Source organism: Eufriesea mexicana, unplaced genomic scaffold (assembly GCF_001483705.2).
Source record: "Eufriesea mexicana isolate 0111107269 unplaced genomic scaffold, ASM148370v2 scaffold3927, whole genome shotgun sequence".
Taxonomy (NCBI): Eukaryota; Metazoa; Arthropoda; class Insecta; order Hymenoptera; family Apidae; genus Eufriesea; species Eufriesea mexicana.
In genome coordinates, this window is record NW_016911922.1 from 79,817 (window position 1) to 92,491 (window position 12,675).

Below are 12,675 nucleotides of genomic sequence, written 5' to 3' on the forward strand. Positions count from 1 at the left end.
TGAAAGACGGGGTAACCTGGTTCGAAAAGTAAGTGAAATATCGCGATAATTCACGGATTAACGCTGGCATAATCATACTAATCGTGTTACGAATTTCGACCACTTTGAAAGCGCCTTTAGAATCGCGAAAATTATCCCAATTTTATCTCGCGTCGAGATATTTTCCGTCGAATACACGGTATTAACCTCGTTCCATACTTGCTTTAATTTTTAACCCCATTTTCTGTACACCTGCATCGCGTAAGAACATAATTATACAGAGAAGTGCGGATAGGTTTGCTGCTCGTGAGAACGGTATCGAGCCGAGTGGTCTGCGTTGCGGTGAACTTATGGAGAGGATGCAAACATTCGCTGGAAGTTTGGGGAAACATGGGAAACGTTACTCTTTGGGAAGCTCCGGGACAAACAATTACAAATTCGATTAAACCTTACGAACGGCAGACTCGAGATTTGTTCGGTGTTGCTCCGAGAGTGTATCGGATCGAACGATGGGGAGGAAATTTATGAAGGATGAAGACGGGAAAAGTTCGAGGCACACGTAGATTCGGCGAAGAGATCAGTGAAGAAACAGGAATGAAACAACTCGTGGGACGGGGCTCGTAATTAGACACAGAGCACTGTGCGGAACGACTTTTATTAAGCGTATTCGGTGATAAAAGGGATCCTTGTTTCTCGTGGGAAAAAAGGAAAAAGATTCCAGCGGACTATCGTTTTACGAACCGCTTTAAGTATTATTTTTTATAGAGGTTCACGTTGCGATCGAGCGCGTTTAATGGCGACCGAACGCGTATTACGTTCATTAAAAGAGGGAGAAAAGGAACTCGAGAGCCTTCCTATTCGCGAGCTAGTTACGAGCTCCCTTTTATGACTTCACCGCTACTTTGTATCTTATTGGCAATTTGATTAAAAGGAAATTAAACGGCAACGAAACACTAATTATTTCAGCATCACCGAAATTCTGCGTATTTTCAGATTCCTGTGGTCTCTCGTGTACGTGAGCACCATACTCGTCGCGATCTCTTTCGTTTGCGCCATTACCCTAGAATACAGGAACATGCCTATAACATCCACGCAGGAGCCGGACTACCACCCTACCAACGAGCTGATGTTTCCCGGTAAGTTGAAACACGATCAAATTCCGACGCAGAAGACCGATAAGCTTCGCGGATATTTCCCATAAAGACGGGAAAAGGGGAAAAAAAAAATTGGAAAATCCCTTTACGATTTCGTCCTCTTCGTAACAGGAGCCGGATTACCACCCTACCAACGAGCTGATGTTTCCCGGTAAGTTGAAACACGATCAAATTCGGACGCAGAAGACCGATAAGCTTCGCGGATATTTCCCATAAAGACGGGAAAAGGGGAAAAGAAAAATTGGAAAATCCCTTTACGATTTCGTCCTCTTCGTTTGGGTTCGATTAACCCTTTCACTCGTGAGTTACAAGGAGAGTAGCAAACACCTTGTCCTGAATTAATTTAACACATTTTATTTTTGTTTGAATGTAATAAAAACTTAATCAAGATATAGTATCGAGGTGATGAAGATGAATACAAAAATTCAGAAGTCACTAAATTAATTTATTTGCAAATCCTGGCAGCAGACGAAAAATCGCGTGCCACGTGCACACTAGACGTGAAATACAAAGTCTCGCAATATTTTCGACAGAGGGTAAAATAATACAGAGATTGTATTGGAAAAAATTTCTCTCTTATCGTAAGAGATAGTAGGACACGTCAGAACAGTTGGATTGCGTTCACAAAGAATTTTGTAAGCTCTAACAGCTTTGAAATCCATAAACGTTGTATCACGTTCGCAGTTGGGCAGTCATGTTGTAGCTTGACGTCATACAACGTCCGCAGGAGTGAAAGGGTTAAGGTGGTGGCTCTGAACGAGCAGCCCTTAAATTTTATGAACGAAACCGCGACACGAGAGCCGGAACATTTTCAACAGGCCTGATTCCTGTGTTTCCAGCGGTCTCTATTTGCTCCGTTAACAGGATAAGTCTTCGATCCGCCACGCAACTCGCGACTGAAATGTGAGGAGCTGCTGAGTATTAAATAAACACCAGCTTTCGCGACGAGTGAGGGAGCATCGCGGCTTTTAACGCGTAGGAACCACGGGGTTGAATAGCAAAAGGTGGAGAAGGAGGTGGAGGAAGAGAAGGCGACGAAGAGGGGGAGGGGTTTGGGGATGGGGGATGTAGCACGTCGTTTCGCCGCACTGCAGAAAATTGCACTGGCACGGATAATTTCAATAACTGCACTCGAAAAGCGTGACCTCGTTGAAGAACCGTGAGCAACCGGCAGCCAGCCGCCACCTAATCGCTTTGATAATCACCGGGAACGTGTGTTCATTGTTGGGCCCCCGTTTACGAGAATCGACGCTACGCCGGCTCTAACTTAGTTATCGATTCGCGCGCGTCGATTTAACGAACGCTAATTCGCGCCCGATTAGCTTTCGCCAATTTAATCAAGTATTAATATGCACCGAATCGGCGACACCGGGGAGAAGTTCGCTAAGTATTAAGCGGAACTAAATGATACTAATGGGCCGGGACGTGTCTCGAATCGTTCGCTCGAGAGTGAAATATAAGCTCTATTATCGGTCGTCTCGATGTGCTTGAAGTTTCTTTAAACACGCTTATTATTTGAACCTACCACGACTCCTTCGATGACCGGTGGATGAGAAATTCGAAGAAGGAGGATTTTAATAAAAATTGAGTAAGAAAGTACGTTGAAGAATTAAAGAGTTCGTCCTTTTCTCAATTTTTAAGAGTAAAAGATGATAGTCTACTGTGATCAATTATTTCTGATACGACTGGGGAATTTTCCATGAATTATAATTCAGGAAATATGGCGTCCAATATAATTCTTATTTCCAACTATCAGAGTGCGTTATGACGATTAAAATCTGAATGAAATTGACAAGGGTTGTTTCTGATATGAACCTCCAATTATTTTTCTTCACTATTCCCATCAAGTGACTAAAGTGATAACGTTGAATTCGGAATTGTTGATGAAAAAATCGAAACCGGTCATTTAGGCTGTGGTAGATTTAGCGTTAAACATCACGCTGATTTTCTAATGAAAATTCGCGTGACAAAAATAGAGCTTCTAATCTCGATTGGTCACTACAGGTACGAAGCGAAGATCAGCAACTTGACGGTGAAGGAAATAATGAACGAGATATCGAAACTCGGCGAGCTGTACGAATCATCGTTCGACATGTCCGACAATTACGACCAAATTATCCAACTGATATCGAGGTTTTACAACAACAGTTTCGATATCGCCAAAATAATGAAACGCGTGAGTAGCGGCAAATAACACGATGTACATTCGTTGCACGATTATTCCTGTCCATTCGCCAAGTGGTGGAACACGAGTTAATAACACAGAGGAAATTTCAGCTAACTCCGGAATGCTCGCGAATACTCTCGCGGTGTTTCTTCCGCGACCAGCAGAGGAACTGTTCCGACATATTTGCCGTTGGAAAAACGGAGAACGGATTCTGTTGCATTTTCAATTATATCCTCGAGATGGATGATCCTCCTGAGTAAGTCTGTTTGTCCGAGAAATAAGAAATTTCTTTTACAACCACCGGCGTTCTTTAATCGCATTTGCAACAGATCTCCGAGGCAGAGGGAGTCTCGAATTTATTTCGTCGGAGCCATAGGCGTGTATAATGGTCTATCCGTGACATTGGATCCCCTTCTGGATGATTACTTCTACCCCATACTAGCCACCCCCGGCTGGAAGGTAATTATTCATTTTTCCTACCCCTAAATTGCATTCGAATGCGCAAATGTTGCCATTTTGCCACCCTAATCGTCCCCGTTTCTTCAACCACGGTCATCAACGATTATCCTCATTTCGAAACGCGAATGTTTGGCCCGCAAAAAGCCGACGAAAGTCATTAAGCAGCGCGACGCATTTTGTGGTACTGTTGGAAAAAGCTTGGTCCACCGTTGCGACTATTCGCCATGTTGGACGCACATATTCCGCGTTCCGTGCCATTTAACGTCGCCTCTAAACAGCGAAACAGCGTTGTAAACGTCACTGCTCGTGTAGCTACTGAATTTATAACGATCGTACGTTTAATTCGCGGGAGAAACACGGATGATTAGGAATTATGAAGAGCAAAGGCACCTCGGCGCAAGGTAGCGTGTAAGCGATAGATCGGCTGGGAACTTTCGCGGGTGGAACCGGAGGAAAGCAAATTCTTTCACGGGAGATCTATTCAAACGGAAGATTTGTCGCGTCTGATGGAAATAAAGCGGGAGCTTTGCGCGAAGAAGCTCAACCAGCGCATGTTACTTATTCGTGATCGCGTTGCTCTTCTTTCGCGCGAAACGAACTGCATTTCGGCACTAAATGCTTCAAATGCACTAGAAAAATCCTTGCCTGTGTATCGTACTTCGTTCCAACCCCCTATCGCCATTTATGGAATAATTTAACCCCGAAAATTATTTTCGTTTCATCTACGAAAAGTAACGATCTGAAATATTCAAAAAAGGGATCGATTGTAATAATGGACTCTCGTTCAAATACCAAACGTGTTTCGTTTCAATCCTCGATGAATATTCCGACTAATCGAATTCTGTTTTTTACCTAAAGTAACGATCTGAATGATTAAAAAAGGAAAATCGATAGTAGCAACGCCGAATAAACAAAGTGCTCGCGTTGAAATATCAAATATGTTTTAATCAAATTTTTTTTCATATATAACGCAACGGTTTAAATTTCGAAATAAAAAAGAAAAAGAAAAAAAATAGAAATTCGATTGTAATAACTTGAAACGAGCAAAAAAACTGCGTTAAAATCTCTTTCGTCGACGTGCCTGACTAGTAAGTTCAATTATTCGAGTCTTCTAATCCAACGAAAATAACTAATCCTAACGAACATACCCCAATATTGCATTGCATATTCGTCAGGTGATGGTATTCGACCCTTACGACTATCCTGACACGAGCAGTGGCAGCGTTTCGGAGATCCTCGTCGCTCCTTTAACCGAGAAGTACTTTAGACTGGAAGCTCTCGGGCTGCACAGCTCTGACAACATTCGACCTTACCCGATGGAACAACGAGGCTGCATTTTTCCGGACGAACGCGTTACAGATTACGCCACCTACACCAACAGCTATTGCATAGTCGACTGCAAGCTAATGCACATATGGAACAACTGCAAATGCAGGCCGTTCTTCTACCCCTACCGGGAAGGTTGGTTCAGAGTTAGTGGACAACTCTTGTTTTATTTTTCGATTTCTCCCGTGGAACAGTCAACTCTTCAGATTTCCATTCGTATCGCGTTCTTGAGGGAATTCGAATGACGTATGTTATTTCAAATAAACGTCGTTACTCTTATAAAAGCGACGAAAATGTAGAGTACTTTAGGGGTCCAGAGGGGAACTTAATTGGAACGACGATGACAGATAGAAGGGGAGAAAAATTGGACGGGTTAGAGATGATTAAAGTAACGCGCAGTTTCATCAAATCCGCGTCGCGTTTTCGAAATTGAAATTTCGAGTGGAGATGACGGGAGCCGGAATTTTCGGAAGGAGCCAATCTTCCAGCAGGGTGGAGCTCGTACGCCGTGTACACGCGAGCACCCTGACGCATCCAGGATGCAGATTGCTTTAAAGCGGATCGCACCATTCGGCAGCAGCTCCACCTGTGCTTTCGGCTCATTTTTAATATTCCGAAAGGAAGTTGCGCTTCGTTTACGCCGCGTGGCCTAAGAGCAGAGAAAGTCTGGGAAGTTTTCTCTTCGTTCCATCTAAACTTCCCCTTTGTCGATCGTTTTTAGGTTTCAAGAAGACTTGCAACGTGGAAGACATAGACTGTTTGATGAAATATTACGGTGAGTGTGTGATTATTGCAGTAACTATATTTATTTTTCAAAGGAGATTATAAGAAGGAAGCGGTTGGTTAAACAGGGATGAGTATACGTGTAAGGCTACACTACTGAATACTGTGTGAGAGTAAAAGAGAGAGAAAGATCATTCTGCTAGTGGTCTCGTCAGTAAGGCTACCTAGCAGATCTCAGACACAGGAGATCAGTGGTAGGAACTTCTACTTGTAGGAAACAGAGCATCTAAACCTCAAACTCTCTCGAATCCCTCTGACAGTGAGTGTAGTGTGGTCTCCATACGTGTATATACAAAAAGAAAACACAACTCCAAACGACTCTCCTAACGACTTCCTCTGACCTCTCGCTAGCAAGCTCAACGCAACACTCTTACTCTATTGTTCCTCGCTTTTTCTAATTTTCCCCTTAAATCTTCCCTAACCCGAAAATATTGCACACCTATCAGTGGACGACGAACGTTTTCCCCGATGGGCCTACCTTTTTTCTTGTCTATCCCTTTGTCTTTTATGACCCTCTTTCTCTTAGGACCCTTACCACTAAACCTACCACAGCCTAATCGAACGTTTTCATGTTTTTGAATAAAAATTCTGCATGTTCGACTTCTCGATAATTCTCTTAATATACGAATTTTCAATTTTCCAATGTCTTTTCCGATTTCATTTCTCTTGAAACACTTCCTCTTTCATTTTCCCATTTGACCAGTCGTGGTAGGTTTAGTGTTAAGCCTACAATACGCCTAGCGCTGTGAGGATAAGTTGAAATTTATGTTCTTTTAATTACCAGGCAAATCCTACGATATTATACCCTACAAGACCACGAATTGGTCAATCTTCGTCGAGGACACGAACGCGATCATAAACTGCAAGGATTGTTACCCGGATTGCGATGACATGAGATACTATTTCGAGACTTCGTATTCTAGAGTACAGTCTGGTGTAACCAACAAGATGATGTTGTAAGAAAATGTTGAAATATCGCCAATTTCTTGTTAAATATGTTATTAAATAACATTTAATAACGTTATTATTTAATGTTATCATTATTTAATAATGATAACGTTTAATAATTTTATGTTATTAACCCTTTGCACTCGACGATCTTTTCGCTAAAGATGAGTAGGAGTTCAAAGATTTTCTGCTATCAAGCTGGCGATATTTCTTTCAGTAATAAATTAGAAATCGTGTAATAATTAACACGTAGAATTTTTTGATTCCGATAGCTCGCACACCGTTACATTATCTTAAATTTGACATATTAATTAATATCGATCTTCGAAATTTTATCTAATGGTGACTGATGGTCACCTCTCGAGTGCAAAGGGTTAAATAACTCTCCTAAATATTTTGCAGTTCAAACATGACAGTGACGAATCATAGCGTTCTACACGTATATTTCCAAAAGGTGGGGACAGTGTTCTTGAAGCAAGATATATACGCCTATTGGTACGAACAATTAAGTGAGTGTATATTATTGGTTATGTACGTAAATACTTGCACGCGTTGTTCAAAATATCCCATTTCCCAAGTATTGTAATTAAAACGTAAAATTGTTACACTTTAACGGCCATTGTAGGTTATCGACGCCATTTCTATTATTATTCTACTATTCATATCGATACAGAAAATATTTTCACATACCTTTACGACGAATCCATTTGGCAAGGAAGCATTGGACGAATGAACGCTCCGAAACAGGAATCACGACACAATTTACGTCCCGTTAAGTTAAATGCGTTTAAAAATTCACTTTTATCACACCGACTTGTATAACACTGACGTAATTGTTTAACAATTTAGCAATGAGGCGAAACGGAGCGTGATCGGACACGTGTCACCCGCCATGTTTTACCGCGCGCTTAGATAGTTACAACGAACGACGGTAGAGAGCACTACTAGAGTCAAAAGTCTCCGATATTACGGAGGTATATTAAACGAATATTTAATTTATGCTATAATTAACGAACGCGATAGAACACGTGGAAAATATAAATGAATTTTCACGAGCACGGCTTAACTACGTGTTAACGTTTCGACGGTCGTGTGAATACTGAAGTGACTGGCGTGCCCATTTGTTTTGGTTAAGCGACCGGATATGCCTAAGGCTACTAAACTCGCGGAAACCGGTACCGTGCTCGACAAATATCGAAAATTACGCACCGTTCCGTGCTCTATATAAATATTTAGAATTCCCAGGTATATCCGTTTTCGTTTTCAGCACGCGTACACTTTTCGCGCGAACAACAAACTTTTCAAACCAACCTTCACTTCCATCAAGCACTCAAATCTAATATTTTGATAATATGCAAATTGTAAAAGCATGGTTATCGAAAGGAATTTATTTTACAGGCAACGTTGGTGGATTATATGGATTTTTCGTCGGCTTCAGCATCATTAGTCTCATAGAAATAATTTACTTCGTGGGAAACTGCATGATCGAAATTTGCATGACTCGCGTGAAGAAGCAAGATGAAATCCCTCGTACGAATATTATACAGCCTATTTACTGGAACGAATTTTTTTCATATTCCACGATTAATGCAAACCGAGAAAAATAGTGTCCGCTTTTAAATAGAATTTATCACGCTTTTATGTGATTACCGAGTTTCCACTCGCTTCGCGAATCAATAAATATGCTTATTTCCCAAATGTTTTTACTTCGCTTGAATCAACAACGTTACAAAAAAGGTGCCATTCCATTTCGAATAGACATCGAATTCTGTTCGTATCGATCGGGCCATCAGCATTAAAGTTTATGAACACCGAGTCTGCGACGTCTGAAGAATTTCACGTCTCCAGAAACAATTCGTTAAATTCCGCTAGCTGAAAGGAAGACGAATCTCTATAAACCATGTGAGAAATGTAGTTCCAGAGAATTTTCTAAATTTCTCGCTCGCCGGAAGGAACGTAATGCCTCAGGAGCGGAGCGAGATGTTACGATCCAGAAGGATCGAGATGTTACGATCGAGTGTTATTAACGAGACACATGTGATTCGTTTTGAGGCGATGGTGGTGGGTCAAGAAAATTAGTCTGGGTCGGTAGATTCGAGAAGAAAAATGTCGCCATCAGGAACCCAACGTGGTAACGATTTTCGGTCCTGGTTGTAAGATATCCAGCGACTAAGATAAATTCGATTCTCCAGGAACACGATAGCAACCGGATAACATATTTACATATTTTTATTATTCGTAACTACATTATACTCGTACGATAGTCATTGGTACAATTTCCATGTAAAGTTCTCTCGGTATCCTCTTCGTCTATTTATCCCGTCTATTCTTACGCGAATGTCAGACAGCAAAGCGTAATTGAAACAGGTTCTGGAACACGAGCCAGACGTTTGCGTCGATCTGAAAGAGATTAGTCGTCGTGCCAGCAAGTTTCAACGCACTCGATCTTGAAGCTGCGTCGAGACGCGACCCGTGTACTCAAGCTCCTCCGTCTGAATAACGTGAAATGAGTTTCACCGCAATTTTCCGCGATGCAATTCGAACTTTCCATGGTCTGGGGCGTTCAAAAATCTTCGTACGAGTAAACAGCACGTCGCCGGTGTGTACACATACAGCGGAATAATCATCCTCCTCTTCCATTGACTCGAACAGTAAAATCCGAAATCTCTTCGAGTAGAAGCGTGATTAAAGTTACAAAGGGAATGAGAATTTCTCTGTGTGTTTGTCTTGGGTTCCTTTGTATCGAATACGTGACAAACATCTCGCAAATATATTTTTATTTCTCTTTAAATACGAACTCTGGAACGAAACTATACTTGGGAAACATGCGACAATTGTGGATAATTATTTAACCTAGGAATTCGATTCTTTTTCACACGAATTAACGAATTCTGGTAATTTCGAACCGGGAATAGGAAGCCGCGAGGGATAACTCATCAGTCGTTGATATTGATGCCTGGGAAGCCCGGGTTGCGGTTCTTCGACGCCAAAACAAAGTAATTTATCTGCGCTCTGACGCGAGGATCCGCTGTCTCATGTTCATAAATTGGCCTGCAAGCGCGGCTAGCCTCGTTACAAATTGCCCAGCAACATTAGTTCTGTTCGACGATCTCCCGAATTCGCCGCAGGTGTTTCCGCGCGATAGAAATTTTCGCGAGTCGAACTGGCTGCATTTCCGCCTCGGCAAACGTCGATCGTCCCGGGAATAAAAGCCCATACTCGATAGAACCTCGTCCCGAAGATCGTTAATAGGATCACGTGGAATATCTGGACTTTGAATTCCCTATTTATCGTTTCGAACGAGCTGCACGCTTCGTCCTTGCGATAAGTCGCAGTTAATAGCACGGATTAATACCTTTTGCTGGATTACCCGGCGGAATATGCAGCCATGTGCGATTCCTCGTCACGACGTTATTGCGTTAGGACATTGTTCGATCGAGAAGAACATACAGGAATGCTGCAGACATACGCGCGGCTCGTAATCAAGAAAAGGATTCGCGAACATCAAAGGCTGAGACCTCGATCAAATCCAATACCGCCGTCGCGACTAGAAAATTCAGGATGCGACGTATCGGAGCATGGAAAAGGCTCTGACAAAAGGGCCACCGATCTAGTCGACTTTGGGGAATGGAATTAAATTAAACGTCCCTTTAAGTAGTGTCCAATTTCAAACCCCGTTCGGTTTTCTACCCCGATTATGTTATCAGAAAGGAAGGAATATCCTCTGGCAACCCGATGCACCCTAGATTCGTTTGTCGAACGCAGAAACAAGATACTCGACGGCGTGCTCTTAACCGGTAGCATCTTCGCTTTGACACCAATTTCCTCCGGAAAATCGATAGCCGTGGCTCTTTAAAATTTGCTAAATTTGCAATGATGCAGCGACCCGTGGCGTCGACCACGTTTCAAGGGCTCGGTACGTAAGAACCGACCTAAATGAGCCCGAGTGTACTCAGCTTCTTGTCGATCCTGCGACGCAAGTGATCCTGTACCCCGACACGAAAATCAAGATTCATCGCCGCCATTTCCTTTCACCACGATTCAACGTGCAACGGGACAATGTAGGTTATTTCGATACCCATTTCGTTTGTCAATGTTCAGGGTGTAACTTTCGAGAAGAATGGTATGTAGTATCTACCCAGTGGAAGAATACAGCATAATTCGTTATACGAGTATTTATGATCATGATTATGAACTTGTTCAACGTACGCTTAATCTTGAATCTCTTGAATGGAGAATTGCTGCGACCTTTGTTTCTCTTCAAAATTATAAACGCTGTTATGCGCAGTTCGGAATTATTATCTTTCATTAATTCTCATGCGACTTCGAGAAATTTAAGAGACTTTCGAATCTTTATACCTGACCAGCAGAATTGAATCAGCAGACTCTATCAATAGAATATACATTCTTGCAAACAATTTCTCATCAAGACCATCAATCTTCTCGTTTAAAAACTAGATCATAAATCTCTAAGCAATTTGTTTATATCGGCTATATCGGCAATTGTACCATACGTAACCTATATTCTTTCTCTCTCTAACAAAATTTATGTATTTTTATTTCTTGTTTACACATTAATGGGATCTAGTACCCGTAAATTATTGTAGAAAAGGAATAAGTACGGCCCTGAAAGAATGTCAAGAGTGTTTGAGCTTAGAACGAAAGTGACTGCGTACAAGAGGATCGGATGTAAGGGATGTTTATGATAGAGACAAATGTAAGTGAAGAGTGAAAGCACTCGTTAAATGAATTTTTTGTTACAGAAAAACAGTAATTCGAGGACTTCCTGCTATAAAGTTGACGATATTTTTAATACGGTACATAAGAAATCGTATGCAAATTAAGATGTAGATTTATTTTACTTCGATATTCCAAGCATCGTTGGGTAATTGTAAATTTGATATTTTAATTAACATCCATCTTTAGAATTTGATTAAATGGCGACTGAGAGGCACCTCTCGAGTGCAAACGGTTAAAACACTCTGACACACTCAAGGGTTAAAACACTCTCTCACACCTTTGCACTATTATTTAACACTAGATTTACGGAACTCGTCAATTTGACGGAAGGGTTGCTGCAATTATACGATGGTAACAGATTTAGTTCACTTATATCAAGACTCTTAATATAATATATAATTGTTTTTAAATTAAACTAATCCTTAAAGAAAAAAGGCACGTGGTGTCCTTTACCTGTCACTTTGACAGGTATCCTTCGAAATAGGTATACAGATAGCGTCCGTAAACCTTGTTTCGTCCGAATCTTCTTATCGACCGTATGAAGAATTCAGGCGAAGGCTTACGTCGTTCTAAGAACGTAAACTATTTTTGAAGGTTTAAATATAATTTAATTTCAATATATCTACAGCAATTTACAATATGTCTTAGCGATGTGCGTTCTACCGTGGTGTCGTTTGTGTTGTTTCGATGTTTGTACTGTCTGTCTTCTTGGTGTCGTGTATTTTTATATGTTCGTCTGTTGCTGTCATTGGCTGTCGAGATGTCTAAGTGATGGGTATGTTTTTCCTCCTATTGGCGGTGTGTTCGTTGGAGGGATGGGCAGGAGGTTCGGAACTGGTAGGTGGAAGTGGAAGTTTAAACGAATTGTTAATTTGTTTAGGTTAGAATTGTCAATTTGTTTAGGTTTGGGAAATTCTAATTCTTTTATGGGGGTTGACTCGGGGGGTTAGTTTCGGAGGTCGAGGTGTCCGCGAATCGTAGGACGCTGGTTATAAACGAGTAAACCATCGTCCCTTCGATTCGGGTCCCTTGTTCTTGAGGGTATGCATGGAAATAGGGATAAGGTAGAGGTCTGGGTTTTTCCTGATGGAGGTAGAGGTTCGAAGGATGTTAGTTAAA

The 12,675-nt window shown here is 41.5% G+C and overlaps 1 protein-coding gene across 1 annotated transcript; it reads left to right on the forward strand.

Moving 5' to 3' along the window:
- The first annotated feature begins 1,054 nt into the window (after positions 1–1,054).
- On the forward strand, positions 1,055–8,423 carry LOC108551355 (pickpocket protein 28). The gene is made up of 9 exons (XM_017905489.1): positions 1,055–1,115; positions 3,044–3,309; positions 3,411–3,556; positions 3,630–3,759; positions 4,935–5,220; positions 5,807–5,860; positions 6,653–6,824; positions 7,219–7,325; positions 8,215–8,423. The coding sequence occupies exons 1-9, from the start codon at positions 1,055–1,057 to the stop codon at positions 8,421–8,423; spliced, it is 1,431 nt and encodes a 476-aa protein (XP_017760978.1).
- Positions 8,424–12,675: the final 4,252 nt, after the last annotated feature.

Excerpts from the sequence above, each read along its gene's own strand:
- LOC108551355 (XM_017905489.1), top strand. The coding sequence starts at position 1,055 with ATGCCTATAACATCCACGCAGGAGCCGGACTACCACCCTACCAACGAG. Across the intron at positions 3,760-4,934 it reads TAGCCACCCCCGGCTGGAAG|GTGATGGTATTCGACCCTTA; the intron begins GTAATTATTCAT and ends CATATTCGTCAG. Across the intron at positions 6,825-7,218 it reads GTAACCAACAAGATGATGTT|TTCAAACATGACAGTGACGA; the intron begins GTAAGAAAATGT and ends AATATTTTGCAG.